This window comes from Lutra lutra, chromosome 13 (assembly GCF_902655055.1).
Source record: "Lutra lutra chromosome 13, mLutLut1.2, whole genome shotgun sequence".
NCBI lineage: Eukaryota > Metazoa > Chordata > Mammalia > Carnivora > Mustelidae > Lutra > Lutra lutra.
Window position 1 is genome coordinate 44,939,059 of NC_062290.1, and position 27,241 is coordinate 44,966,299.

The window sequence follows — 27,241 nt, forward strand, 5'->3', positions numbered from 1 at the left end:
ATTTTGCAAACTTGCTTACTCAGTTATTTGTTCTGAGAGTTTGGGGATTTTCTACATAAACTATCATCTTGTTTTACAAATAAGGGTGGCTTTACTTTTTCCTTTTCAAATTGTAAACCACTTATTTATTTTTATGACCTCATTGCACTGGCAAGCATGTCTGATATGATACTGAATAGAAGAGGCAAAAAAAAAAAAAAAAAAAAAAGAATAGACGAGGCAATTGTGGATATCCTTATCTCGTTTCTAGTCTTAAGAGGGAAAGCATTCAGTTTCTCACCATTGAGTATGAAGTTAGCTGACCTTTATCATATTAAGGAAGTTCTTTTTTATTCCTAATGTGCTGAGAGTTATTATAATGAGTGAATGTTGACTTTTATCATGCTTTTTCTGCTTCAAATGATTGTGTTCATATGGCTTTTTTTCCTTAGACTTTTATTGTGATGGTTAACATTAATTGATTTTCAAATAAAGAATCAGCCTTGCTTTCCTGGGATAAACTCTGCTTGGTCATAACATATTATTCATTATATAGATTACTGGATTTGAATTGGCTGCTGTTTTTCTGAGGGTTTTTTATATCTATGTTCATGAGAGATAGTTGTCTGTCGGATCCTTTTTTAAATTTTTTTTTAATAAACATATAATGTATTATTTGTTTCAGGGGTACAGACCTGTGATTCATCAGTCTTACACAATTCACAGCACTCACCATGGCACGTACCCTCCCCAGTGTCCATCCCCCAGCCATCCCTTTCCTCCCACCTCCCTTCCCTCTAGCAACCTTCAGTTTGTTTCCTGAGATTAAGTCTCATGGTTTGTCTCCCTCTCTGGTTTCATCTTGTTTCATTTTTCCCTCCCTATGATTCTCTGTCTTGTTTCTCAAATTCCTCATATCATTGAGATCATATGGTAATTGTCTTTCTCTGACTGACTTATTATGCTTATCATAATACCCTCTAGTTCCATCCACGTCATTGAAAATGGCAAGATTTTGTGGGTCTTGATGGCTGCATAGTATTCCATTGTATGTATATACAACATCTTCTTTATCCATTCATCTGTTGATGGACATCTAAGCTCTTTTATAAGTTTGTCTATTGTGGACATTGCTGCTATAAATATTTGGGTGCACGTGCCCCTTCAGATCACTACATTTGTATCTTTCGGGTAAATATCCAGTAGTGTGATTGCTGGGTCGTAGGGTAGCTCTATTTTCAACTTTTTGAGGAACATCCATGCTGTTTTCCAATGTGGTTGCACCATCTTGCATTCCCACCAACAGTGTAGGAGGGTTCCCCTTTCTCTACATGTAGGATCATTTTCTTATACCATCTTTGCCTAGTTTTTGGTAGCAGTGTAATGCTGACTCATACAATGATTTGGGAAGTGATTTCTCTGTTTTTTTGGAAAAGATTGTATAAAATTGATGTTATTTCTTCTTTGAATGCTTGGTAGCTTTCACCATTGAAAATTCTCTGGGCCTGAAGATTTTTGTACATATGTACTTAAGTTTTTGAACATACAGATATAGTATATTTTGAACATATATATATATAGTATATATATATATACTATATAACCTTCATCTTATTGGATTCTCAACTTTGTCTCAGCTCAAGGAATCCTCTAGGCTTGGGTTTCCTACCTCCTGAGATGCAGCCAGGAAAATCTTTCAAAGCAGGAAGCTGGGGCAGTGTTAACACTTACCTACCTTGTTTCCTGATTCTCACGGATTGCTGCCCTTCTTTGCCTGATGTCCACCATCTTGAAAACCATGGTTTTATATTCTGCCTTTGGTTGTTTCCAGGCAGAAAACTAAGTCTGGGCGCTATTAACCCATTTGTCAGGAAAGAGAAGTCTTGATGCTGGGCTCTTAACTCAGGTTTGCAACTGCAAAACTAGCTTTTGACTCTGACTTTGGCAGTGTTATCAAACCCTTCTGATTCCTCATCTCCCTATGACCCTCACAACTGTTTAGTTCCAATAAGGGTATCCTCCTATTATCCTAGAATCTTCTTCCAAGCTGCTGACACCAATTTTGCAAGTTTGATACTGGCCACTTTGGTGTTAGCAACTTAGTTAACTATGTTAACAACTTCGCTGTTAGCAACTGTGCAGGCAAAGACAACTGTGGCAGGATTACTGCCTCAGCAAGAAAGAATATAAGTCACCATTGGTTGTGGGCTAATTTCTGATTTCACATATATTAGAATGTGAGAGAGCCTTTGTCTTAGAGTCTGTGAAATATGGTATTTTGACTCTTGTGGCAATAGGATTTTCTAACTGATTAGATATAAATATGAAGTCAAGGTTGGCTCCAAAGTTTTTGGCCTGGATGACTGTAAGGATGAAGTTCCCAACCATTGAGGAAGATCGATCTTGTTTTGCCTCCATTGTGTAATGATCCATAACTTCGGTGGGGAGAAGTTGAAGGGCTCAAATGCTCAGCTCCACCTTATTTCATTGGATACATTATAAGGTAATAAAGTTAGCATGAAGATAAAAAATATACTATGAAAACCTCCTCAAGATTGGCGACTATATGTACTGCTATTTTTATACATAGCCAACCACATTAATGATGACACTGAAAAAAATTACCAGTCTCATAGACTCAGAGGGAAGACTCTTTAAAAACATACACATCAACAGGTCTAACAATAAGGCAAGCTCAGATACCAGAATAGGAAATCCTGTCTCTTCAAAAATTATCATTATGACCTTTTTGTGTTACAGCAATGAGTGACACAAAAAAGTCTACATATGATGAGATTGAAAAACAAAAATATTCAATAGAAAGCTGTGGAATATACATATAGCTGTAGATTCTTTGAGGAAATATTTTAGGTAGAATCTTTACAACAATTTTCTTGAGAAAAGACATTTGCAACCGATATTTGTGAAATGACAGCATTTATGATTCTCATGGAAAGCTTGTCTATTTAATTGAGAAAGATGTTATCTGATCTCTGAAGCAGGTCTTCCAGAATTGCTGACTAAGAACCTAGAAATAGTCCTGACAACTGGCATCATGGGCCTGTCAACACAGCCAGAATAGATTAGGCCAGATGCCCTTTGTCATAGAGCAGTGTGTCTTTGTGGAAAAGGGCACCCTCAGGAATGTGAGGTCCAATGAAAGAGGGTGTACCCTTCTGCCCCACCAACCGAACCTATTGAATTAATCACTAAAGAAATGGATGATAAAACCAGACTCCCCAGTAAGACAATTATTAACACATATCCAATTAAAGAGTGGCTTTTTATCAGCATGCAGAATATAATATCAATTTTTTCCCTATCTTTCTGTCAAATTAAGATCACCACTTCTTAAATTACATTTTGAGATAACACTATATTAACAGTGTTAATAAAAATTCCCTGGGTAGAGATGGAGAGGAGAAGGGAGTTGAGGGAAATTGGAAGGGGAGGTGAACCATGAGAGACTATGGACTCTGAAAAACGATCTGAAAATTTTGAAGGGGTGGGGGGTGGGAGGTTGGGGGCACCAGGTGGTGGGTATTGTAGAGGGCACGGATTGCATGGAGCACTGGGTGTGGTGCAAAAATAATGAATACTGTTATGCTGAAAAAAAAAAAAATTCCCTGGGTAAACTCTTGGGTGATACCCTGGGTTACATAGAATGAAATGAAGTTCTTGGATTCAGGGTTTCTTTTTTTTTTTTTTTAAGATTTTTTTAAATTTATTTGAGAGAAAGAGAGCATGAAAGGAGAGAGGTCAGTGAGAGAAGCAGACTTCCCAGTGAGCTGGAAGCCCGATGTGGGACTCGATCCTGGGAGTCCAGGATCATGACCTGAGCCAAAGGCAGTCGCCCAACCGACTGAGCCACCCAGGCACCCCCAGTTCAGGGCTTCTAAGAAACCAATGTGCTTTATGGATTTCCATGAGCAGGGCAGAACATGTGGTATTTTCCCTCATTTTTTATCTTGGGTCCCTTTTTCTTGGACCATTTTGTGGGGCTGCTGCTTGGCTGGCCTTTTTTGTCACTGAATCTCTGGTACCTAGGAGGGAGCCTGACACTAGGAGACACTCAAAAACTATTTGTGGAATAAAGGCATGAACTTGCTGATTGCCTGATGAGCTGTCATTTGTCCATTAGCCTTTTACAGAACCACAAAAAAAACAGACCATGACTCTTCATACTTCCTGTGCCTTGTGCTGGACTCTTCAAATCTGCACCAGCTTGAGATGCTCCCTGTTGCACTGTGACTTAGACAAGTGCAGGGGGTATCAAGAGACATTCCATTCTAGCCCCATCTCCTGTCTCCATCCTAGCCTCTTCTCCCAACACCCTTCTGGTTTTCTCCCCATCTTCCCTGGGGAGCATACCAAGTTAACGCATCAGCCAGAAGTTAGGGTTAATGCCCCAGTAAGTGGAATGCAAGTGGCTTCTCACCAGAACAAGAGGGAGGCCGCCTGAGTTGTGTGTGGGTCAGAAGCCTGCCGCTGAGCCTTGCAGAGCCAAACAGAAAGCTTCCCTTTTACTTGCACTTTATTTGACCTGTGGATAAACAAAGACTTTCTATTTCCAGAAATCCCATTGTTTTAACTGCTTTGAGTTTCTTTTGTAAACTTAAAAATCTATGTCTTTATGCAAGACATTTAAAGCTCTATGGGCCCAGTCTGAACACTTTTTGTTCCTTTTCTATATTCTCCTTACGTGTTTTGTGCTTACAGCCACAAAGTCTTGGCTCTCTGAGATTCAGCCTTTTCTTCAACAATGTATGACATTAAAAACTGCGAGAAGGTTGTAGTGTGAGTGGAATATTCAACATTGGAGAGAACTTGGTAAATGTAACCTCTTTAGGGAAAGAATTGAGAGCATATGATTTTTCTTTCTCATTCAACTGGCTATGTTGGAGGGTTTAAAATCATTGTAAAAATAAACAGTCTTTCAGTTCCTGTCCTTAAGGAGATTTGGAAGAGAAGGAGGAAAGTAATATTTACAAAATGCCTCCTGTGTTCCAGGCTATACATCTATATATTGATATCAATATCTGTACCTTTTTACAACAATATTGTGAGGCAAGTGTGGTTTTCCCTGTCTTACAAATGAGGAAACTAAAGATCAGAGAAGTTAGGGAACTTCTGAGATTCATTTGTAGAAATCAGATTCTCCTAAAGAAGGATAATGGTAAGTCTCAGAACATTGGGTTATCTTTTAGGATTACTCTTATGGAAACTAAATTTTTCCAATGAGAGCATGATAATGTATAATATCAGAAAAATATGTGTGAAACGAAGAATCCCACAGAGCTTCTGAATATGCTGGTGAATTTAAAGTGCCTGCTTTTTTCCTTTTCTTCTGGAATGCCCTCCTCTTTTTTGACCATGGGCCTCTCCCTGTACTTCTCAGAGGCTCTATTTCATCATCATGAAATGGAGATTGTAGCATCCTCTTTGCCTATGTCACAAGCTTTGGGTGAAGGAGTAAATGGTGAATTTAGAAAGTGAAACTCTTCAGTGGCAGGTAAATGAGAGGTATTGTTGTCACAGATGTCACAAGTGAGAATGCTTGGGATGTGTTTGAATATAGAATATACCTCTAATTAAAAAAAAAAAAAAAAAAGTAGGTTCTGCTTCCAGTGAATTGAATCTCAATTTGCAAATAGAGTGAAAGTAATCCATTTCTAAATCTGGCTGTGATTCAGCAAAAAAAAAAAAAAAGTGTTTTGTTTTTTAATTTTCAAGCAGAAAATAATAATAATAATTTTTAAGCAGAGAGGGTATGTGAGGGGAAAAGTTCATAACCATTCCTGTGACACTTACTATATATAATATTACATGTAGGTAGGGTAAAGGATATTAAAGAACTGGGAGACATGATTTCTGCCCTTGAGAGATTTAACAAATACGAACAAAGATGATTTCTCCTGTTCTTACTATTCCAAATAATCCAAGATAGTTACTTGGCTAGAAAGAAATTCAGATCTTGATATAATACAGTCCTCCTTTGACTATTCAAATTTATTTTCATTTTCAGAATCTGGAGAAGTTTAGTAATGTAAAACCAGGTTTTAAAATCAGAAATGGAAACTTGTAAATTCATTTCTCAATATGTCAAAATTTACATATATGTATTTTAAAAGGTCAGGTCCCCCATAAGTTAACTAGTGACCAGCTTCATTGGCATGTTTTATTTTGAGGGAAATGGAAATTTTGATTCCCAAATACTGGTGTTCCTATTTCAAACACTTAAAAGATGATTGTCCTTTGGGGTAGTGTATAAGTCAATGCATTTATATAGCCGCTAATTGATAATTTTGTATCAAATTATGTGCTTTTAAGATACCCCTTTGTTTCTCTCTAGTGGATGATACTGTGGTTGCTGTTCCTTATGGAAGCAGACATATTCGCCTCGTCTTAAAAGGACCTGATCACTTGTGTAAGTAAGCTCAGTTGTTTTCTTTTGGGTATTGAGAATTTTAGTCACTATTATTTTTTGTTCCCAGAAGAGATTAAAATACAGAAGTGCAAATCCTTCCACTCTATCATAATATGATATTTTGAGTGCTTCTGTGTATCTTTTGGCTGCTTGATGAGATAGCAGAAACCTCAGAGTAATTACTCTAACCACACTCATCCTGAAGAATACAAAATAGATGCTCCCTATAGGTTTTTCATGAGTCAAGCACATGTTTAGCTTTTGTGAATATTATTTCTCATTCTCTCTCTTCTTCATCTCCAATCAGTCTCAGTCTTTCTCTTGCCTTGCCTCTCCTTTTTTTTCCTTCTTTCTTCCAACCTTCCCTCCCTCACCTTCATTCTTTCTTCCTATTCTCATGTTCTATTATTTTATCAATTCAGGGGACCTAGAAGCACCAGACAGCCTTAACTGAACATTTAAAGAAAGCCATAGTGGTATGATTAAACATTCCATGTATTAAAGACAATACAAAGCCCTCATATACTGAAGATAGCTATTGGGATTGAGGATTGATGGGTAATCACAACCCTAAAGATCAAATGGTAGCATGGCCCCACCAGAATTTAGAAAGAATTGTTATCTTCACTCCTGCCAAGGCAGTAGTACACAGCCACATCTTTTCTTTTTTTATTATTAGCATTTATTATTGTTTAGAGGTAGACCTGTAAATTACCAGCAGGCAATTAGAGGCCTCAAGCCAGGGAAGGGGTATAAAAGGATACATTGTATTTTCTACAAAATTCAGTTCCACTGAAAGGCTTGACTTCAGCTGGTCCCTTGAGCATTTCTGATCTCCTCTGCTGTGACTGTTCCTGGATTCCTAAAGAGCCATCTATCATCTTCTGTAATTTCTCTCCTCCCACACACATGCCTAGGAAACCAATTTAGGTAGCAAGCATTATCTTTTGGCAATTGGATTATAAATGAAATCATTCCAGAAAGACAAACAAGAGGAAGATAAATTGGAGCCTGTGAAAGTTCAGATAGCCTACTATAGTCTTTCTAAAAATAAAAATAAATACATTTCATGGGAGAGGCGGGATTTGAGGGGTTACGTGAAGGGAAGGAATAAGGTAGAGTTCAGGCAAAGCCAGAAGATGCTGATATGTCACCTTATATGGATCCAGGCTCTTTTCTAACCCTGAACAAACCCCCCAAAATATAATGTTCACATGTCAAGGGATGATATATGTGTGTACACTATCACCATTCAAATGATTTGTTTCCCCCCCGGAGGATTGGACAGAGGTAACTGCTCATGTAGCAACCCCACTCAAAAACAGTATTTTTCTGAGCAGTGAAAGGCCTGCTCAGAATAAAACTTCCAGGCAGAGATCATCACCAAGTAGGGGACTGACTCCTCCATGCAGGAGAAAGACCCCCAAAGAATAGATTGAAATGAAAATTCATTTTTATAAATGTGAGCCTCTCAGTTTTCCTAATTATGTGATCTCTAAGAAGCTAAAGACTGAGCTTCATTTGCTCTAATTGTCCCAAGAACTCAATAGGTGAAGTGGCAGATGATATTTGTAAATGATGGAAAGCAAAATGGATTTTTTCCCCCCAACAGATGTCCTGTTGACAACATACATGGAACTCAAGAACTTTTTGTCTTGTATCTGGAATATAATATAATATATAATGTAAAATGAATGTGTGAATAAATGACACCCTATTTCTCTTGCAACCCTTTGCACTTAACTCTCAGAAGCTGGTCTAATATGGGACTAACTTGAAATATTTGGGGCCAAACCAGAAAAAGACTAGGCAAGCAGTCTGGTCCAGCCCCAGCTTTTTTTCAACCAGAAATACCTTGGGAAATATGGCTGGGAGATCTGGTGATAAAACTGAATCAGTTGCTCAGATCAGACTTAAACCTCCAGGATTTTTCCAAAACTAAGTTGATTTATGTCTTGGAGCTATATCTACAAATGAGTACACATACGCATAAGGTGGCTTGAAGAATGAAGGCTAGAGGAAGGAGAGCCCATGATGCTGGCTTTGCTCTGATGACAACAGCTGTGGTTTCCCCTCCTGTTCCCCCTTGGTGTTGTTCATGTTCTTCTGTGAGGATCTCCCTTCTCTAAGTCAGGGGGATGGAGCCTGACCTACTCCAGAAAAAGGGCTACACAGACTTCATTTGAGGGTCGTGGGCATTTCACTGGACACCAACATTCTTTTTTTTTTTTTTTTTTTTAAGATTTTATTTATCTGACAGAGAGAGATCACAAGTGGGCAGACAGGCAAGCAGAGAGAGAGAGAGGAGGAAGCAGGCTCCCTGCAGAGCAGAGAGCCCAATGTGGGACTCGATCCCAGGACCCGGAGATCATGACCCGAGCCGAAGGCAGAGGCTTAACCACTGAGCCACCCAGGTGCCCCAGAAACCTTTAGACTTAGTCTGTCCCTCTTCATACAGTGGTCAGTTGTTTCAAATCATTTCTCGATCACATGAGCATTTAACCTGCTCTGAAATACAGTGTAATTACCATCATCCCCAGCTTGCTCACATTTCCTCCAACAAAAGATGTTTCATCACCTTTATCATTGGCCAAATTCAGATTGGAATGCTCCAGGAATCAAGAAGTTCTTTTTCTCTTTGGCATTTAACAAAATATCATATATGCACATAATACTATATTAGGTACCCAGCAAGACTTTAAAAAGAGAGTGAACTAAAAGGAATGCTGACTTCTTTGTCCTCATTACTATCATTTCTTCATGGTGAGCCACAGCACACACGTGGTAAGAGAGCAGATAGTACAAATGCACACAAGGTAATACATGGCTATTAAGTCACACAGGTGCTGAGAGGAACTCTGCGAGGCACTCTGAATCTCACGGATCAAAAAGAAAACTGGAAGGTATTCTAAACAGAGACCCATAGAGACCGAAATCAGTAAGATATGTACAGGAGTGGTTTAATTAAGGAATAGGATGGTAGAAATGTGGGCTACCCTAATGTGATCGTCAGGTAGTCAAAGATTTCTGGACTGGGAGCCTTGAACACTTGGCTAATGAGTTTTAAAATAATTTCACTTGCAACGTAAACTCCTCTGTGATCGAGGCACCCATAAATTTTGGTTCTATCCCAATTTCAACGGCATCAGCCATATAAAGGATGGTACTTCTCCCTTACATAGCTGTAGACTGCTTTATGAAACGTGCTTGCATGTGGTCTGGGGCAGCCCTGGGAACACCTTTCTCCCCTTTATATGTGTTTGAACTTGTAGATCTGGAAACCAAAACCCTGCAGGGGGCTAAAGGGGAAAACAGTCTCAGCTCGACAGGCACCTTTCTCGTGGACAATTCTAGTGTTGACTTCCAGAAATTTCCAGACAAAGAGATACTGAGAATGACTGGACCACTCACAGCAGATTTCATTGTCAAGGTAAGTGCCACTAGCTACCTTGTTTTCAAGACACATCCAAAACGTTATTTATAGTCTCCTGAACAGAGAGAGAGATTTGGGGTTTGGGTATAGATTTAGAAATTCTATTATCTGGAATAAGTTTAATTCATGAGTAACAAGGTATATCCTGGACTTTTCAAGATCAGATAATATTTTTAAGGTCCTAAGAAAATTCTTGTGTGTTTATATATGTATGCAATTTAATAAAAACAAAGACCAGCACATCATTAGTTGGAGGATAGAAACTGTTTTGGAAACAAGTTAGGGTACAGTCATTGACTCACATGAGGTGTTCTCAGTCAGAGAGAAAGACAGACTAATGATCCATAGACTTGGTCCTATGTCCCATTACAAGTTCTGTTTTCTTTTTTTCCTCCTATCAGAGCTTCCCTACTCTTCAAGGTAATATAAAACACACTGCTGGAAGCAACATATCCATTCTGTAGGAGAAATGTACATACTAGAAGAGTGTTTGGGAATCACAATAAAATAAAACATATTTTTTTCCTTCAGTAGGTCAGGAGGACCTGAAGGATTTCAGCTGTAAAGCTGTAAAACTTGTAATGTGTCCAGGACTCCATAAATTTTTCATCATGGGACCTAGAGCCAGAGGACATTTGATTTAAGCTAAGACTCAATGACCCTGCGGCAGCTGGAAGTAAGAATGCACATAGGAAAATGGGATAGACAGTGAGGTTGGATGGAAGAAGGGTTCCAGAGCACTGTTCTGTCTGCCTGGTAGCTGTTTTAAATCTGGTCCAGATGCCAGCCACACTCATGTGGACAAGAAGCTGCAAACAAGCAGAGATAGCTCACAAAAGAAATGATGCTGTGGGTGGTTAAATCACTTCATTTCAGTGAACAAATACAGCACAATAGTGAGAGATGTCTTTATTTTTTGCAACCCTTAGAGTGCTGCTGGATAAACCATTTGTATTCCTTTCCCTAGTAACCCTGCAAGAGTTAATACACATACTGAAAATAAAGAATTGGATTCAAGTACTATTGTTCACATATCAGCAGTTGACAGTGTTGCTGATGCATTTTATACATCTATCTGCCTTCTACTCATCACCACTTGGATATCCCATAGGCACAACCAGCGCAATGTGTCTAAAACTGGACTTGTCTAGCCCCAGAAACCTACTTAATCTTCTTTATTTCCTATCTTGTAGAATAAATGGGCTATTCACCCAGCCACATCAGAAAACTTTGATTCACACTGATTTCCCCTTCTCCTATACACCTCCGGTTAGACATTAAATTTTGTGCATTCTATCTCCATACCATCTGAAGACGATTCTTTCTTGTCCCTCTTTGCCACCATGGTCTTAGGTTAGGCCTTTGTATTTCTTCCTGGTCATGCATGTGCCTCTTTCTAAAGCTGCAGCCCCAATGAGAGAAAAGGACTTTCTCAGCCAGGACAGGGTCTTTTTCAGTCCTGGTCCACCCTTCACTAGAACTTTCAACTTAGCTCTCCTTGTGAAAGCAGCTAAGGTACCCATTCCGTTTGTCCCCATTCTAGAAATTTCAAAAGAACGTCCTAGAGAAAAGCAGACAGATGAGTACCTAAGCCACCAAAATAGTAGAAACATTGTGATTTGCATTTGCATCATTTAGAGCATTAGACACGGATAATGCGTTCACGCATCTTTCTGAACAGCATGGAACAACACCCTGGGCATCATTCAGCTTCCAAGGAGCATGAGCGGATGCCTGACTCCCAACCCCCTGCTGGCTTGTCTGAGGCAGAGGTTTCTACAACACCAGGGAGAACGAAGAACATAGTAGGGGAATAGCCAGGGTTCACAAGTTACCCTTTTCCCAACTGAGAGGAAAAACGTATGGCATTTCATAATGCATCAACTGGGAGATCCTTTGTGTACTTGATGATGTTTTTCATGCATTTGAAATGTCTTCTTGATTCCTTTGATTTTATATGTACCTAATGTTCATCCATTACCCACTCACCCACTTGTCCTATCCTGTGACTCTTTCGTGACAGTGATATCAATTGCTATGCAAGGTGACCAGTTTTTGTCTTCTCTTTTTCCTTTCAGTGTGAGAAGTCCTTCTATTAAATTAGAAACACTGGATCATTGTAACTGTAGGAAGAAAAGCTTGTTTCAGAACATTCTTTTCCTTTATTAACTTAAGGAGGCCCAAATTACATATGCCAGATGTGTTTAGCTCCCTAAAACTAAATTCTAACGTGTCAAACTGAAGCTTTCAATATCCCTGGACAACAAGAACCTGACGTCTGAGGATTTAGGGTGTATAAATCTCCAGAGCTAATGATAACAAAGGTCCCAGAATTAATAAGACCAGAAACAAGGAACATGGCAGCTCATCTCTGTGAACAGCAATTAGGCCATCAGAGTTAGACATCAGGTTAGCCTCTTTATTTTAAACATATTCTTCCCACTTTCAAATGAAAAATTAAGAGGAAACTGAAAAGAGCAGTACAAGACCACCACTAAGAATAAATACCTGTGTCTTCAAACACTAATGCTAGCTAACAGAATTTCTTGGTACCAGGAAAAGAATGGCAGCTTTCAAGCCAAGCCAGACCTGAATTCAAATCCCAGCTCTGCTATTCCCTAGCTGTGTGGCTTGGAGCAAGTCATTCAATCTCCCTGAGACTCATCTCTCTTGTTATAATGTAAATGTGGAAAGATAATAAAGAGTAGTTTTAAGATTTGATTTAATGCAAATAAAACGTACCCTGCATACAGTAGGAATGTAGTAAGTGCTGGTTGCTGTGGTAGTTGTGTAGTTGTTGGTTATTATTAAGAAAGGGTGCTTATAGAGAAGAGAGAACCAGGAATATTATCACTGTAGAACCAAATAAGATTATGTGGTCAGAGATTTGGATACATCATGACTGTTTTTATCTATTTGAAATAACAATACCCTTGTTCATTTCTAATCTCTTTAAATTTAGGTATATTGTCTCTGCATTCATGGTCATGTACTTCAAATTCATTGGACTCATTAGGAACTATAGTCTCTCTAAGCTCCTGGCTTTCTTTCCTTCAATGTAGTATTAACTAACACTCCCTCTTAACACCAGAACTTCTTGACACGCGTTCCTTACTCTCAGGGCATAAGGTACTTTTACTGGTAACTTCCAGGAAGCTGAAAATTTGACATGTTCCATCTTTTTCCTCTTTAACCAGATCAAAAACTGAGTCTAGACACTGTGCAGGTATTCTAGAACAAGGTTTCTCCAAGGATTTTGATGTTATATCCTTCCCATTTTTGTTTTTTCCTCCACTTTCCTAGGACTTAGTTTAATTTCAAGCATCCCAAAAGGGACCTCTGCAAAACAATCCATCTCTCTAAGCCTAAATAAATCTTCTGGTCTTTTTATTTTTTCACAGACCTGGTGTTCAAATGAGAGTCCTCTTCTAATACCTTTCCAGCATGGAAACCACACATCCCAAGAGAGCTATAGGCTTTTGAGAGCTTAGAAAAAAAGAGAGAGAGAGAGAGAAACTTTCCAAAGAATGTGATTAATACTACATCCCTGAGCAAGCAATTAGGTATCCTGTATCTGACACATAGAATTGAAAAATATTAATCTGTAGGCTTTGCTCTCCTTTTGTGAAAGATACCATATTGCTTCAGCTGTTTTTGCTTTAAAGTAAGTGATTGCATCACTGTTTTTTCTAATTAAGAAAGACCTCGATGTTCCATGGGTCAGAATGCCAGCATAATTATGAGATATTCTATAGTTCTCTCTCTCTGTCTTCTTTCTCCTTTTCCAGTTCTTGCATATTATCTGACAAATATTTCCAACATTTTCATCCAAAGTCCAAAAACTGGTCTAGGGTTTAACACCTACTCCCTGTGTTCCAGTGTTCCTAGATGTGTAATCCAGTTCTTAATCCAGTTGTTCAACTCAGTGGCAGAGAAATAGGCTGTTTAAAAAAAAAAAAAAAAAAAAAAAAAAAAAAAAAAAAAAAAAAAAACCTGAAGGCCAAACCCATCAGTTTATCCTTGAAATGCTTGAAAACATGAACAAAGTTGTAGACCACGTGATTTACTGTTAGACCTCTACTGTCTTGAAGAGGTAGCCCTCTTGGTTGTCCATGGAATTTCCTTTAGTCCAAGTTTTGCCAGACTGTCTTAGTGTTATACGGCATGTGGTTAGATCTTTGTGAAATCAAGACACTGCTCCTGTTGGGTATTTTTTCCTTCTCTTTTAGATTATGTTCTCTCAACCTTGTACTTTTAAGAACTATTAAAGAATTATTGCCTCACTTCCCCTCTTTCAAAATGCAACAGGTTTGTAATTTCCATAAGGACATGTTGTATTCAGAGTACTTGCTTTTGTAGTGTAACTTGGTGTTTTTCAAAGCTTGCTACTTGGACCATCAATATTTCCATTGCTCTTGCCCTGCAAGAGCCCAGGAATTTGCATTTTAGCAAGCTTCCAATTGGTAACTCTGCACATTAAAATGTATGAATCACTAAAGTGCCAGGAAACACCATGTTTCTGAGTGGGCAGAGCCATTTAATTCTTTTTTTCTTAACTAAAGACAGGATCTTTCATTTTTTTTGCAGTGTTTGGCATTTATAATTTCCCCAGAACAAATTGTCTACTTTGGAACCTACATTTAAAAATCTACATATATGGGATGCCGGGGTGGCTCAGTCAGTTAGGCATCTGTCTTTGACTCAGGTCATGATCCCAGTGTCCTGGGATCGAGTCCTGCATCAGGCTCCCTGCTCAGTGGGGAGCCTGATTCTCCCTCTGCCTGCTTCTCCCCCTGCTTGTGCTCTTGCTCTCTCTGTCTCTGACAAATGAATTTTTAAAAATCTTTAAAATAAAGAAATAAGTAAAATAAAATAAAAATCCACATACATATATACATCACATATAAAAATCCACATAATTTTGCTGTTATACCAGAGAAGCTGGAAATACAGGAGAGAAAGAGAGTGAGTAAGTGGCCTGGATAAAGATCCTACCTGAATCACAAGTAGAGACGTTGTGATCCCTTGTTCCATAACAACCCAACTGAAAAGTGATGGTTGTGATGGTGTCCGGTTGTTGGGTAAGATCGATGATATTGCTATAGCCACTTCTCTTCCAATGCAGTTCTTCATGTAGCCTAAGACCATCCAGGCCACCATGAATTCTGGTCCAAAGTTGCAAGGGACCAAGAAAATCCCTCCCTATCATACCAGTTTCTCTCTTTGCTTTTATCTCCTGCAGATCCGCAACTCGGGGCCTGCTGACAGCACAGTTCAGTTCATCTTCTACCAGCCCATCATCCACCGATGGAGAGAGACAGATTTCTTTCCTTGCTCAGCAACCTGTGGAGGAGGTAATGGTGTCCACTTACCCTTTGCAATGTTGGCTTCTGTGAGGGAAGATTTGGCTGTTATGAATGTAGTCACTTCCATGTTGAAGAAATTGATGCTGTGATGGGTCTGATTCTTTATACTCAATGGGGCCAAATCCTGAAGCCCTCCCGTAAGGAGGATACCTCCATCTGGATGCCCTATGAACATTTCCTGTCGTTAGAGTTCCATTAGTGGAAAGAGTCTTGACTCTATTCTGTTCCTTGGAGAATAAACTATTCACCCAGTTGAAGAGAACTTACTTATTCAGGAGCCAAATGAAGAGTGTTTGTCAGGCCTACTACCTAGCACATTATGTCCAAAAACAATCAGAGACTAATTTAATTAAGGAAATAGTTTATTACCAGGAAAAAAGTCCCTGTACTATAGACTTAGACTCCATTATTATTAAACCCTATCCCATCATCTGTGCCATAAATGGAATGCACTTGCCTGTTTTATTCATGAAAACACAGCTCTCCTGAAAAGTCACATAATGAATTCTTATCTCTACTCTGTCACATCTGCAATACCGATTGCATTTTGTGTTACTAGAAAAGGTATTTCCCCCTACTTTCTGCTCGTGATAATTATAGTGGTTAAATAATAATTGCTTCAAAATATTTTATAATTTATTTAGCCATATCCCTATAGAAGATTTAGTCTATTTAAACTTTCCTATTGTAATGTCATGAATAACTTAATACCTAAGTATTTCACTCCTTTCAAATTATTTCCTTGGAATAAATTCTCAAGAGTGAGTTTAAGAATTTTTGTGGCTATTGGCATCTATTACCAAAATTCTTTCCAGAATGGTAATAAGCAGCTTATGAGTAGTTGAGTTTCATTGCCAATGGAGCCAGTATTTGTGGATTATAAGAATTGTTTAATTTTGCTGATTTAATGAGCATAAAATTGTATGTATATTCCTTTAAAAAACAGCACATCAAATAAATTCTGGATCCACCTTCAAAGAAGCCTGTTAATTGGACAGTGGTAAATTAAGTAGTTAATCCACATGGGTATCACTAGATTATTCTGACAAGAGAAAAGGATGGTACCTCAAAATAGAGACAAACTATTACCTATCAATTTTTTAGATAGTAAGAACACATGAAATAATTCATCTTCATCAGCATAATATGAACACACCCCCAAAAATGAGGTTCTAAGAATAACATTGGGTTTTAGCTTAAAAGCAGTTAGTCAAAAAGACCTTCACGTGCTTCTACTTGGTTGTTAAATAACTATTAATTTGACATTCTAAGCATTTCAACAAAATAGTGTTTTCATTTGTTTTGTCTGTCCAGAAGAGAAAGATGACTTTTATAAAAAGTAAAATCCCAATTAGTTGGATGTTTCATGAGACTATGTTATTTTGATACACCTGTTAATGACTAGCAGAGGAAATAGTTTCGAAGAAAGAAATCTGAACAATTATTTTTCTTCTTTTCTTTTTTAAATGCAAGCCATGCTTTGTGAGAAGTAACAATTCAGTAATATGCCCACTATGTCCATTTCACATAGAGCTGCTGATGGAGTATAATTTCAGTAACCCTGGCGGTGCCTTGCTGTATAATAAAGCAATTCCTGTTAGATTCATATATATCCAACTCCTCTCAGCCTTATTTCCCTCACATCTTAGTGAAGGAGAAGCATTAGTGGTCTTCAAATGTTTTGAGCAATCAAACCCTTGTTTCAAAGGAAATCTTACTAGGAAGCCCAGATAAAAGGAGTATTACTCAAAATGAAGATAGGAGCCATGTGGAAATTAGCTTTCCTCCTGCTTCGTGGACCACAGCTTGAAAATGAGTGAAGAAATGATCTCTGAGTTCCCTTTTATATTTTTGGTTCCACATTCAAGGGGTTGATCATCTTGCTAAGTGTAAAGAAACAATTGCTAATCCAATTACCTTGTGAATTGCTTGAAAACACAATTATCTGGCCATTTTGGTCATTTATTTCATTTTTGTCCTACACCTTCATTTCACATGCTCTCCTATAGCCTGACAACAACATCTGTAAGCTGACAAATTATGATTTACCTGTTGCTTATGCCCACATTTTACTACATGATAAATTCTGTCCTTGAGTAGAAATTATTATATGGAAAATTATAAAATTATAAAAAATATAAAATGATTCACTTATAAAATTATAAGTTATAATTTTAATTATAAAATGCTTAGTTTATCATAACATTATCTGCTTTAGAGTATAATATAATTGAAAAATAAAAGTATACTTACTATTTACAGGGTGATTTTTCTCTTTGATTTTCTTATAAAATAAAAAGCTTAATGGAACATGTGTTCTTACCTATTACTTTCCATGCTTTTCATCTTTACAGTAAAATTGTTAAAAGGTCTTTTTTTGGGTCTTTAATGAACAATTAATTTTTGTGGGTGGCCTGAGAACACAGCCCCAAGCCAGGAAATCTGGTTTTATAAGCTTTCTTCTGATTTCCTAAAATCTTTGGCAAGTCTTTAATTACTCTAATTCTAACTTGGTAACACATATCTAGCAATAACAATATTCAACCACCTGCCAGGGAGAATATATTTTGGAGGTTGATTAGGGTTAGAAAACACAAAAGCCTAAGTTAAAAAAAAAAAAAAATTCCCCATGTACTTTTATTTTTCATGCTAAGAACCTCAGTCTTCATCACCTTCTCACCAGAAACGCACAAGATGAGAGAGAGGCATGTGGGAAAGGTCTCACACATCATGAACGCTACTAGGTAGTACTCAGCCATGCTATTTTTTTAAAAGAATTCTCCAAACAGTGGAAGTGTGTGCACAGAAACTAAAAAATATCAGCTAAAGACTAAATTTAAGGAGCAATGGCAAAGGATTTCAGGTGAAGAAGAAATTGAACATTAGGGGAGTCCCATTATTGTTGGTGGTGGTGGTGTTGCTCTGGAGGGATTCATCCTACATTTACTCAGCCAAACCCATTCAGGTTGAGTATAGACAAAGATGATACTCTCAGGTGGCTGGCAAGACCTGGTCTTGCGCTGAATCCCATTATCCCCCGTTCATCCAGGGGAGCGGTGTTAGAGTTTATGCTATTGATTTGGGAGTTTATTCTCCCTAATGCCCCAGATACAATGGAGGCAGTTTTGCATCCTTGCAAAATTTAATGCTTAGCAAATAAACACCGATCATCTTTTTTGGATACAGAAATCTCTGTTACACTTTCAGATTATACAAAACAAATTAATAAGGAAGGATTTACAGCAGAGTCTTATTACCTAGCTCTGCCCTTCCATAATCCGAACCTTAGAGTAAAATTTAATTGTTAAAATTCAAGTGGAAAAATAATATTTGAGGTCTGCAAAAATTAATGAGCCTCCCATTTATCTGTCTTTTGTCCTGGAAATTGCTGAACCATTGGGGAAGAATTTCCATTAATGTGAGATGGCCAAAAAGCATAAAGAAGTCTATTGCATTATATTTTACCATGGTTTGTGTGTCTTAAACTTGCCTGGATGGTTTGATACTACAGGTTACCAGCTGACATCGGCCGAGTGTTATGATCTTCGGAGCAACCGTGTGGTTGCTGATCAGTACTGCCACTATTACCCGGAGAATGTCAAACCCAAACCCAAACTTCAAGAGTGCAACTTGGATCCTTGCCCAGCCAGGTCAGTCAAATTTACCAGTTTATTTGTCATAAATATAAATCGTGTTCCTGCTAAGCTTCTTAAATCTTTTAATGAAAAATAAGCATAGCTTCCTAATCATGCATTATTGGTTACCCATGCCCCTCAATCTTGAAGCTAGATGATGCCCTCTCAGGGTCTATAGATTCTCCACTTGGGGAGCTCCCTTAAGCATTATTTTCTCTTCTGATTTATTTTGATTCTGGTACTTCTGTCTCTCCTTAACAAGGTCCAGGCCAGTGTGGTGGCATGGTCTTCCCAGGAGTCTTTCCATCTTAACTCCGTCACTGGAGTTTGACGTGACCAAAGCAGACCATATTCAAGGACCACAGCTGACCCATTTGAGCCAGGGGTGGTCCATAACTCTAATTTTAACAAACTCAGCCTTTGTTAAGGAGAAAGCAGGAGTTATTGTCAATAGTCAGATTTTTCTTAAAGGTCTTTTAAACTAGAAGCTCTAAAGAGGCACCTGACATTTTCACTGTCAGCTATGGCTTTTTGGAAACCACAACTGGCCCTCAATTAGATTTAAGAATCAGATTGATTAATGAAACATCTCAGATGATGAGGAGTCATAAAAGTACAGGTTAGCAGTCTGTCTGTGGTGTGATATTTGCCTTTGTAGTTGCAACACTTCCTGGTAGATCTCTTTATCAGCTTCCTTATCCATACATAGGAGAGAAGAAATTTAAAAAAAAAAATTCTTCTGCAAAGCTGATCGTGAACACCAAAAGATTAAAAATCCTTCCCCCAGCTCCTTGGATTTCTGAGAAACACCTCAATATTACTTTTAAATCATAGTTTAGTAAGTAGAGATACATAAAAATAAAACTTGAGATAGTTGAAATAGTACATGAGCAACATGCATGAAAATCACTTTGAAGTTTTTGTTTTCTGCTGTTAACTTCCCAAAGTTTATTTTCTTGTACTCTGTTTCATATTCATGGATTCCAAATTCTACATGTGATGCAAAATTGCCTATTTCAAATACTTAGCTCATAAAACTGAACTCCGACTAATAGGTTTCCATTAAAGACACAGAATCAATATTTTATAATTATATAATTTAGGTGAGGTTTAATTTAGTTTAGGTTCATGTTACACCAGATAATTATGTATTGAAAATTGGAAGTGATTTAAAAACTGAATGAGGGGGACGCCTGGGTGGCTCAGTTGGTTAAGCAGCTGCCTTCGGCTCAGGTCATGATCCCAGCATCCTGGGATCGAGTCCCACATCGGGCTCCTTGCTTGGCGGGGAGCCTGCTTCTCCCTCTGCCTCTGCCTGCCATTCTGTCCGCCTGTGCTCGCTCTCTCTCCCTCTCTCTCTGACAAATAAATAAAAAAATAAAAAATAAAAAAAAATAAAAACTGAATGAGGTGTTAAAATTTTGCTTGGACTTTTTTTATTTTGGAAATATTAAGAGTATGAAGCACTTTTAGCCAAGATAATTATAACTAATGCAATTCAACCCTATTTTTAAATTATTCTTCTTATTATACATCTTTATATCTATACCAGAAGACCAGTTATGCAGAAAAGCATAGTTATCCTAATTCAGACAGGTAGCTCAGCCAGAGGAAGACTTTGAAAGTCTTTACCCGTTTTCATGATAATTTGTGTGTAAATTTCTAGGAGAAATGAGGGATTCACTCCCACAACTGGGGAAAAAAAACTCCAATAAAGAGATGACTGTGGAAGACAGTTGTGAGATAAAAATATTTTGTTAACAATTTTAAGAAAATGTTTATAATTTACTCTTTTTTTTTTGGCTCCTGATTTTTATCTATCTCCTCTGTCAGAGTCATACTTGCGGCCTATTTCTTATTATCCAAAAGCAAAAGGCCATGTTATAATGAAAGAGGTTTGCCTCTGAAATTTTTGCTTTGTCTCCATCCTATGTTATTTTAAAACATCTAATACAGCACATGTATAAATGTTGGGACAGGTGGCTATTAAGGAAAAAAAAAAAAGAAAAGAAAAATGAGAAAGGAGAATGAAAAAGTAAGTTAGAGGCAAATGTCAGGAAGCTGCTTTTTTATTGCAGAGGTAATTAAACAAAGCTGTAAAAATTAAAACTTAACAGTAGGAGAGATTTAAGAGGAAACCTCTTTAGGAAATGTAGATTTGCTGCCCCAAGGTTAAGATACTTCAGGATCACTGGGAAATTCATTGTCCTTATTTGCATACCTGGGGTCAAAGCAACTTTTCTGAATTCCAAGGGAAAACAGAAGTGATGGTTCCAGAGAAGAAGATACTGTGTAACAAACTGTGTTACTGTGTAACAAACATCTGCGCTCCCTTTAGACATCACACTCAAACCCTCAAGAAACTGCTTTCTAACTACAGATATAACTGCCTCATAGTCAAATCAGGAGTGACACAATGATATTAAACTATCGCCTTTGTGTCTAAAATTAGAAACCCCAAAAGGGAAAATGTAGATGTCCTTAGTACCGACAGTCAGATATTTTTTTAATTCCAAAAGAAATTCCTTTTATCAAGCCCCTGAGGTAGTTGTTCACTTTACTTGTGTGAGACTAGGATTGGGGGCCTGTTATGTATTATTTGAAAGCAAAATCCCATTCACATAGCCAAGTTTATTGCCTGTCAATCCTGGGAAGTACCATGGACAGCAAAAAGTGCACTAAATAATTGGTCTGGAGCCCTTGGTTCATTCTGGACCTCAGTTTTCTCACCCACGAAATGGGGGTGAGAGAGTTGTTTGTTGCATTAAGTTAGCGGTGTTCAGACTTGGTCTACAGAACCTGTCACTCCACAGAGTTGCCTCCCTGAATTTCATTTGATCTATTTTGAAGTGTTTTTCAACAAGAACTCACAAGAAGTTCATATAGTCAAACATGTTAAACTAATTTTAACTGATTCAAGCTCAGCTAAATTATAAGCATTGTTGGAACAGTTATAAAAATGTTATCCCACCAAAGTAACTACTTTTTGCCCTCATCCTTAAGTTCTTCAATATGTCTATTTGGCCAGAAAAATAAGTATCCTAAGATTGCAGGATGAGCTGTTTAAAACTTACCATTACATATCTGCTTCTCTGTGATAGTAGGAATTCTCTCATTGCTACACATCTGAAACTAAAACAAACCAGAAATAAATTAGCTATGATGACCATTTGCCATAATCCTTGATGCCCAATTTTTTTTGTTTACCAAAACAGCCTCATTGTTTGCAGTAATTTACTTTGTAATAACTAAGTGTTTATAGTTGAACTAGTGAACCAAATGACATTCCCTACTCGTTTCACTCACAGACAATATCCTCTGGTTCTCATGGTTATGGATTGGCTCATCTAATGGTTCTTGAAGCTAAGGAGATGGTTGACACCTAGCCCCTGTTTTCAAGATAATTTTTATGTTTTTATGGCTTTTATTTTTTTCTGGTGCTTAATGCTAACTAAGAAATGTCGATGAGTTAAAAGCCCATAATGAGCACAATAAACCCCACTAACAGTCTCCAGTGCCCACAAATCACCAGTGTTAATGCTTTTGCTATGTTTCTTTCCCATCTTGTCTATAGGCTGTAACATAGATGAGGTCATACTGTGTACAGTGGACACTTGGAATTCAGTGATTTAGTGTTCTTGGTTTCCACTATTCTAAAGCAAGCCTGAATATCCATGACATGTAGTAACTTGACATTTTGCTGAGGCAGGAATATGAGTCCCTTCTACTACTAGACCAACATTTGAGCCTACCTGGCTGCCAGAAGTTCCATCCCAAGAGAGCTTTTGTTGCTCTCTGCTGGTGTCTTTTATGCAGTCATTTTTATGAAGTGGTAAAATGGTTTGTTTCCTAGCCAAGAGTGGTCTCAAAAAGGAAGCCAAAAGTTAACACTTCTAATAGAGGGGAAGAGAGAGTGAAGGTAAAAATTTAATGACTTTTAGCTAAGATTAAGACTGTTTCCCATTGGTGGCTCAGAGCTATGACATCACTATTCCCATCATAGGCTCTTTCCAATGTTCCGGTGGTGGTCCCAGCTATGGTATGCCCAGAAGTCCAGAGGCATTTCCCTCCTATAAGTCAGGGATCTACTGTTTCATTTGTTTTCTACTGCATTCTTTTCACCCAAGAGTATGGACCCTTTCCCGTGTCACTAAGACATTTAGAATCTAACCGAATGTAAATTCTTCTCTCGTGCCTGCCATAATTACTCTAAGTTTCACAGAGAAATTTTTTTAATGCCTTTTTCTGTTTGTTTGTGCAGTGCTTTATATCATCTTTGCCTCTCAGGTGAAGGCTAAAATCCATCATGTGATGCCTACGGTTCTGCAATAATTAAAAAGCATCGTTTTAGTTCAGCTAATAAGCACCTTACGTTTTCAGAGGGGCTTTAAATGTAAGCTATACTACATTTGGCTTCATATAGCTCAGTCTATGAGACCAGAATGACTGTTAATGCTGTCTGGGGGAAATTGTGCAAGACATTGTTTGTGAGAAGATCAGAGACGCACCTTTGCGGATCTGTTCTGGCACGGGTCTCCTGTGTTCCCTCCAAGGCAGTGATGAAGGGGGCTTAAATTGGCAAGGGTTGGAAAAGTGAAAAAAGTTCTCACTCATCACACTATCAGGATCACAATCATTAGCAAATAAATCTGTTCCTTGCCAAAACTGCATCCAGATTCCCCCTTCCCTCCAGGGATTCAGAGTAATAGTCCTAAGGAAATGCCCAAACATGTTTGTCCCGAGCGGCCATTCTTGGTGTGTTCCAGTGGACTTTTTTGTCCAGCTCCATTTAATTTGACAGCAAACTGCGTAAGTCATCCCTGGCCATGATCCAAATTGCAAACAAAATCTCAGATTGAATCTTAATGCAACTTTAAAGAAATAATCTGCATCGCGAGAGCCATTATGTGTAGTGGGCATGTAAAAACTTGGTCACGCTAACTTGGTGACTAGTCCAATGGCAGTGTGGACTGGTGGTTAGGAGGGGAGCTTTGGAGTGAAGAGGCTGGCTTGGGATCCTGACCCTGCCATTTACTGATTGAGTACCCTTTGGCCAGTTACTTGTTCTCACTAAGTCTCCATCTTTTATCCTGCGAAATGAGGAAAATAACAATACTTACCTCACAGGGTCATCATGAGGAATAAATGCTCTAAGATATTTAAAGAGCTTAGCAGAATGTCTGACACATGACAAGCCCTCAGAAATGTTAGTTGCTACAGCTATTATGACTAAAATCATGATTATGATAATGTTGGTGTTACCTTAGAGAGAAACTGCTAAACTTTCCAGAAAGCAGCTTTCTCCTCCATGACCAGAAAAAGATGGGACCCCAGAATTTTCTATGGGTCTAGAAATGGAATTCTCTGTTGTTTTAACAGCAAGAGACATGAATTCCTTAAAAAAAAAAAAATCTTCATCAAAGTAAATCACCTGTATCAGAGTTTTAAAATACAACAACCATGAGAAATTAAGATAATTTAAATCGCAACATGCAACTGCCTAATAATCCCCATTTAACCAGCTGTGAGACATTGCCATTTAATTCTAATGGGATTTATGCCAAGTCACCAAAAAAGGAGAACTCAGTGTAAGGGCTAGAAAATGGTTGCCTCGTTAGCAATTAAAGTATAATGAAATGTTTTCCTCGTCTTCAAAGTCTTTTTGTTTTGCTACAAGATGTAAGTGATTTAGAAAAGTACCAACTTCTGTTCAATCAACCTCATTTGAATATATTGCTCTGAGACGCTAATGAGTAAGCGAGAAGAAAGATCACCGTAAAATCCCGTGTCCACTTTCATTCATTATCTCTAATGAGGTAAAAAAGTGGAGTTCTGGTTCTTTTTAGGATGCATGGCATATCCTTCCAAGTTATTAGTGACATTCTCACACACATCATCAGACAATCAGTTTGTAACTCCATTATTGGGGCGGTTCAGTCCTTCTACCAGACCAGCTCATGACTACCAATAATGATAATCACTTGTTACAGTACCTCTTACACTTTTGAAATGTGTAATTATTTATCAATTCTCTTAATTAACCTGCAAGTTAATGTAACAGGTATTAGCATCATCCTCCATTTTAACCTCCTTCACTTTGGCTTTACTAACTGGTAACTTCTTTTCTTCTCTAGACCTGAGTTTTGCTACTTGTAAAATGAGTAAAATATTCCTGTAGGAGAGTAGCTACGAGGATTAAATGAGATAATATACATAAAGCTCTTAGCAGGGTGCCAAGCACTCAACAGAAGTCAGCTATCATTATCAAATTGAGAGCCAAACCTGTAAAATGACATGCTCAACATTACTTCTTTATGAAGTTTATAAAGAGCTTTCACATCCATTATCTCAATTCAGTTTTACAATCCCTGGGAGGTTAGCAAAACAGAGATTATTATCTGTATTTCCAGATAAACAAACTGAAGGCTAAAGAGGTTGAGGGATCTGCCCCTAGGTTAGATTGTGCAAAAGAAAGCTGTGTTGTACATCTAAGTGCTTCCAGTTCCAGACTTAACCTTCCCTAGAATGGAAACTCAGCTGACCCGATTCATGCTACTGATACCTTATTCTTCATGATGCCTTTAAGCACCCGATAATATCCAATTTAAGCCCAACATAGACCCCCACAACCAGTACAGTACTGACAACTTTGCATGTCTATGCGAAGTTCAGTCCTCTGGGTCTTTGAAAAGACTATACACCTAGGTTAGACAAGCCTCTTTTATAGAAGCATAAATACTGATGTTTACTCCATCCAAAAGGTGACCAATCACTTGAGGAAGTAGAGGAAGAGATAAACCCCAAAGAAATATTAGTCCCACTTACTTAAAAGCAGTTCAGAAATTGCATTCATTAATATCAAGAATATGAGCCACAGAAATAGCAAAGTGAGGAAATCTTAATATATGGGGTCAAATGATCAAAAACTCCCCAGTGGATTTTACTGCAGAAAAATGAATATGTGCCTTAAAATGTTTTCAAAGCCTGGATGATGGACAGGGTTCTTTTGGTCTGGTTCCAAAAGATAAATGAATGTTGCCTAGTAGGTACAATGGTTTAAAAAAAGATTGTGACTTCTTTACAGAATATTTTCTCATTTGCTGGATCTCATCTTGCTTAGGGAGGCCCGTGGTGCTTTAAGAAGTCACCAAATATTAGAGTAGGAAATATTTTGAGATGATCACCTAGTTCAGTAGTTTTCAATTTGTGGTCCACAGAGCTGCAAGTTCTGCCTCCAGCAGCCACTAGGAAGAGGAGAGGTGAGCTAGAGCTCCATGAGATGGGTTTCCGAGCCCCCGCTGCTACTTTATCTTAAAACTCCTGATTTCATCCAGTCCTTAGCTGTGGCAGAAATTCAAATGTAAGGCCCTCAAGATCACAGACAGTGACAGAGAGGAGAACTGGACTGTCCATTTCCCAGCTCCTTAGGGGGTCCTTTTCCTTATTATACCATGATCCTTTGTGCTCTACGACCCAGGAAAACATGAACGCTTATGTCTTTTCCAACTTTTGGTCACTTCTTTCCTGCCCCATCCTAAACTGTTGCTTAGGAAGAGATGGGTTTCTGTTGCCCCAGAGTTGTCAAGAAAAGGTAAAATATTCTCTTCTGTGCCATTGCTCCCTCTACCACCCACAATTTCATTCATTTTTTTAATGGAGTGCCTAACTGGTACAGATTCGATGCTTGCTACCATGGCAAAGGCAAAGCAAAATCAACCAGGAACTGGGGCCCAACACTGCCCAGAGAGAGTTATATAGTGACAAAGCATCATGGTACCTGAAAGACAATGAGACAGGAACAAGGAGAGCTTTTTGAGCTGTCATGGCTATTTCTGGAAGATACCCAATGGAAGAGATGCAGAGTTAAGCCAAGCAAGCTAGAAGCACAGGTGTCATTAAGCTGTCCTCTCTCCTCCCCAAATTCCCCAATCACCTCTGCTACCAGAGCAGCCTTCCTTAACTTCCACCCCCTCACCCCCAAAACTGTTTATCCCCCTTGCACAGATGGCAGAGCTAGAGGAAGGCAAGGAATGAGACTAAAAATGTGCCCAGTGAGTGACAGTTGGCTGGGAGTTTCTTTGACCTGGTTCTGTTTATTTGCTTTAATTCTGGATGGTACTGCTTGCCTCTGTGTCTGCATACCAACAGCATAACTTCCTTTAGCGAATATGCACTAATTGCCTCTGCCCAGGGCATGGTGTTAAGAGATCCAGTAGAGAACCAATATGGATTCTGCCCCATGATATTAAACTAAAGCAAAGTTATACATAATTAGAACTTAGTAGAAACTTAAAAGTGATGAGCAGAGTTAGTGCAGTGGGTTTTTGGAAGAAGAAGAGTGAATTTCTGGCCAGATGTTGAGAGGGAAATTAAAGACAGGCTTTAGAAGAGATAGATAGAC

General features: G+C 38.3%; 1 protein-coding gene across 1 annotated transcript in view; it reads left to right on the forward strand.

Moving 5' to 3' along the window:
• Positions 1 to 27,241, forward strand: part of ADAMTSL1 (ADAMTS like 1) — a 932,409-nt gene that overhangs the window by 663,137 nt on the left and 242,031 nt on the right. The window contains 4 exon segments of the mRNA XM_047700005.1: positions 6,332 to 6,406; positions 9,679 to 9,836; positions 15,082 to 15,193; positions 18,717 to 18,855. Coding sequence (XP_047555961.1) covers positions 6,332 to 6,406; positions 9,679 to 9,836; positions 15,082 to 15,193; positions 18,717 to 18,855 — 484 coding nt within the window.